Genomic DNA, 1273 nt, shown 5'->3' on the forward strand with positions numbered 1-1273 from the left:
AGAACGCATTTTCTCAGGGCGTGCCGGGGCATAGCGCAGCCACCTAATTCCCGCCGTTTACTTCCAGGTATTATCGTGACGTCATCAGCTGCGTCTCGCACTTCAACGCCGAAACGCAAGTCCGACTCGACTACATCAACATCTGCCTCTCGTACCCCTACGTGGAGGACAGCGGCTCGAGGCGCTACCTGCTCTTCTACCGGTGGATCTCGTGGTCGCTGCTGGTGCTCGCCGGCGTCTACTACATCCCGCGCAAGATGTCCAAGAACCTGGACAACTCCAAGTGCAAGAAGCTCCTGGAGGACCTGGCGGCCAACTCGAGCCGCTACGACCAGGCGGAGCGCGAGCTGGTCGACCGCGCCTCGGGCTACATCCTGTTCAACCTCAAGACGCACAACGGCCTCTACTGGAAGTTCCTCTCCGTCAACATCGTGGCGCTCGTGGTCGACGTGTTCGCCATGCAGTACCTGGACTTCATCCTGCAGGGCCGCTTCATCCAGTACGGCTTCAACTCGTACCCGTTCAACCGGGACCCGCGCAATTTCACCGACTACATGTCCCAGACGTTCCCGCCGTTCGCGTCGTGCGAGCTCTCCATCGAGAACCAGCTGACCAACCGGCGCACGGAGAAGCTCGGTTGCCACCTCACCATCATGGAGCTCTACGAGAAGGTGTTCCTCGGCCTGTGGCTCTGGCTCATCCTGCTCACCCTCACCACCTGCTGCTACCTGATATTCCTCGGTCTCATGTGGCTGCCGAGGATGCAGCAGTACCTCCTGCGCACGGCCAAGCCGGGCCACACCAACAGCAAGATGGGTAGCGTCATCGAGGACGCGATCAAGAACTGCAAGATCGGCGACGTGTACCTGCTGTACCGCGTGAAGCAGCACCTGAGCCACGCGCGTTTCTACGAGCTCTTGGCGCGCGTGTCGAGTCCCAACCCGTACGCCAAGCCCGTGCCCGGCGCCCCCGAGCTCGAGAAGGGCAAGGGCGGCCCGCAGGACATGGGCAAGCAGCAGCCCATGCCCGACACCCTCCGCAACCGCGCGCCCGCCATGCCCCAGGCGCCGCCCATGAACCAGAACTTCTACCACCAGCTGCTGGCCAACCCCATGATGGCCCGGCCGCCGCACCCGCAGGCCATGCCGCCCGGCCAGCAGGCCCTGCCTCCACAGCCGCAGCCCAACAACAAGGACGCGACCAAAATCTTAGTCGACTAGTCACCGCGCAGGTCTTGCTAGCCCGTGGGTTGTGCCATACCTTAGACAGAAAC

General features: G+C 62.5%; 1 protein-coding gene across 1 annotated transcript in view; it reads left to right on the top strand.

Moving 5' to 3' along the window:
• The window catches only part of LOC119585695 (innexin inx2-like), a gene marked incomplete at its 5' end in the record, with an annotated part of 10302 nt that extends 9029 nt beyond the window's left edge, over positions 1-1273 (top strand). The window contains 1 exon segment of the mRNA XM_037934370.1: positions 68-1273. Within this exon segment, the coding sequence (XP_037790298.1) occupies positions 68-1220 (1153 nt within the window). The 3' untranslated portion in view covers positions 1221-1273.

Source organism: Penaeus monodon, chromosome 20 (genome assembly GCF_015228065.2).
Source record: "Penaeus monodon isolate SGIC_2016 chromosome 20, NSTDA_Pmon_1, whole genome shotgun sequence".
Taxonomy (NCBI): Eukaryota; Metazoa; Arthropoda; class Malacostraca; order Decapoda; family Penaeidae; genus Penaeus; species Penaeus monodon.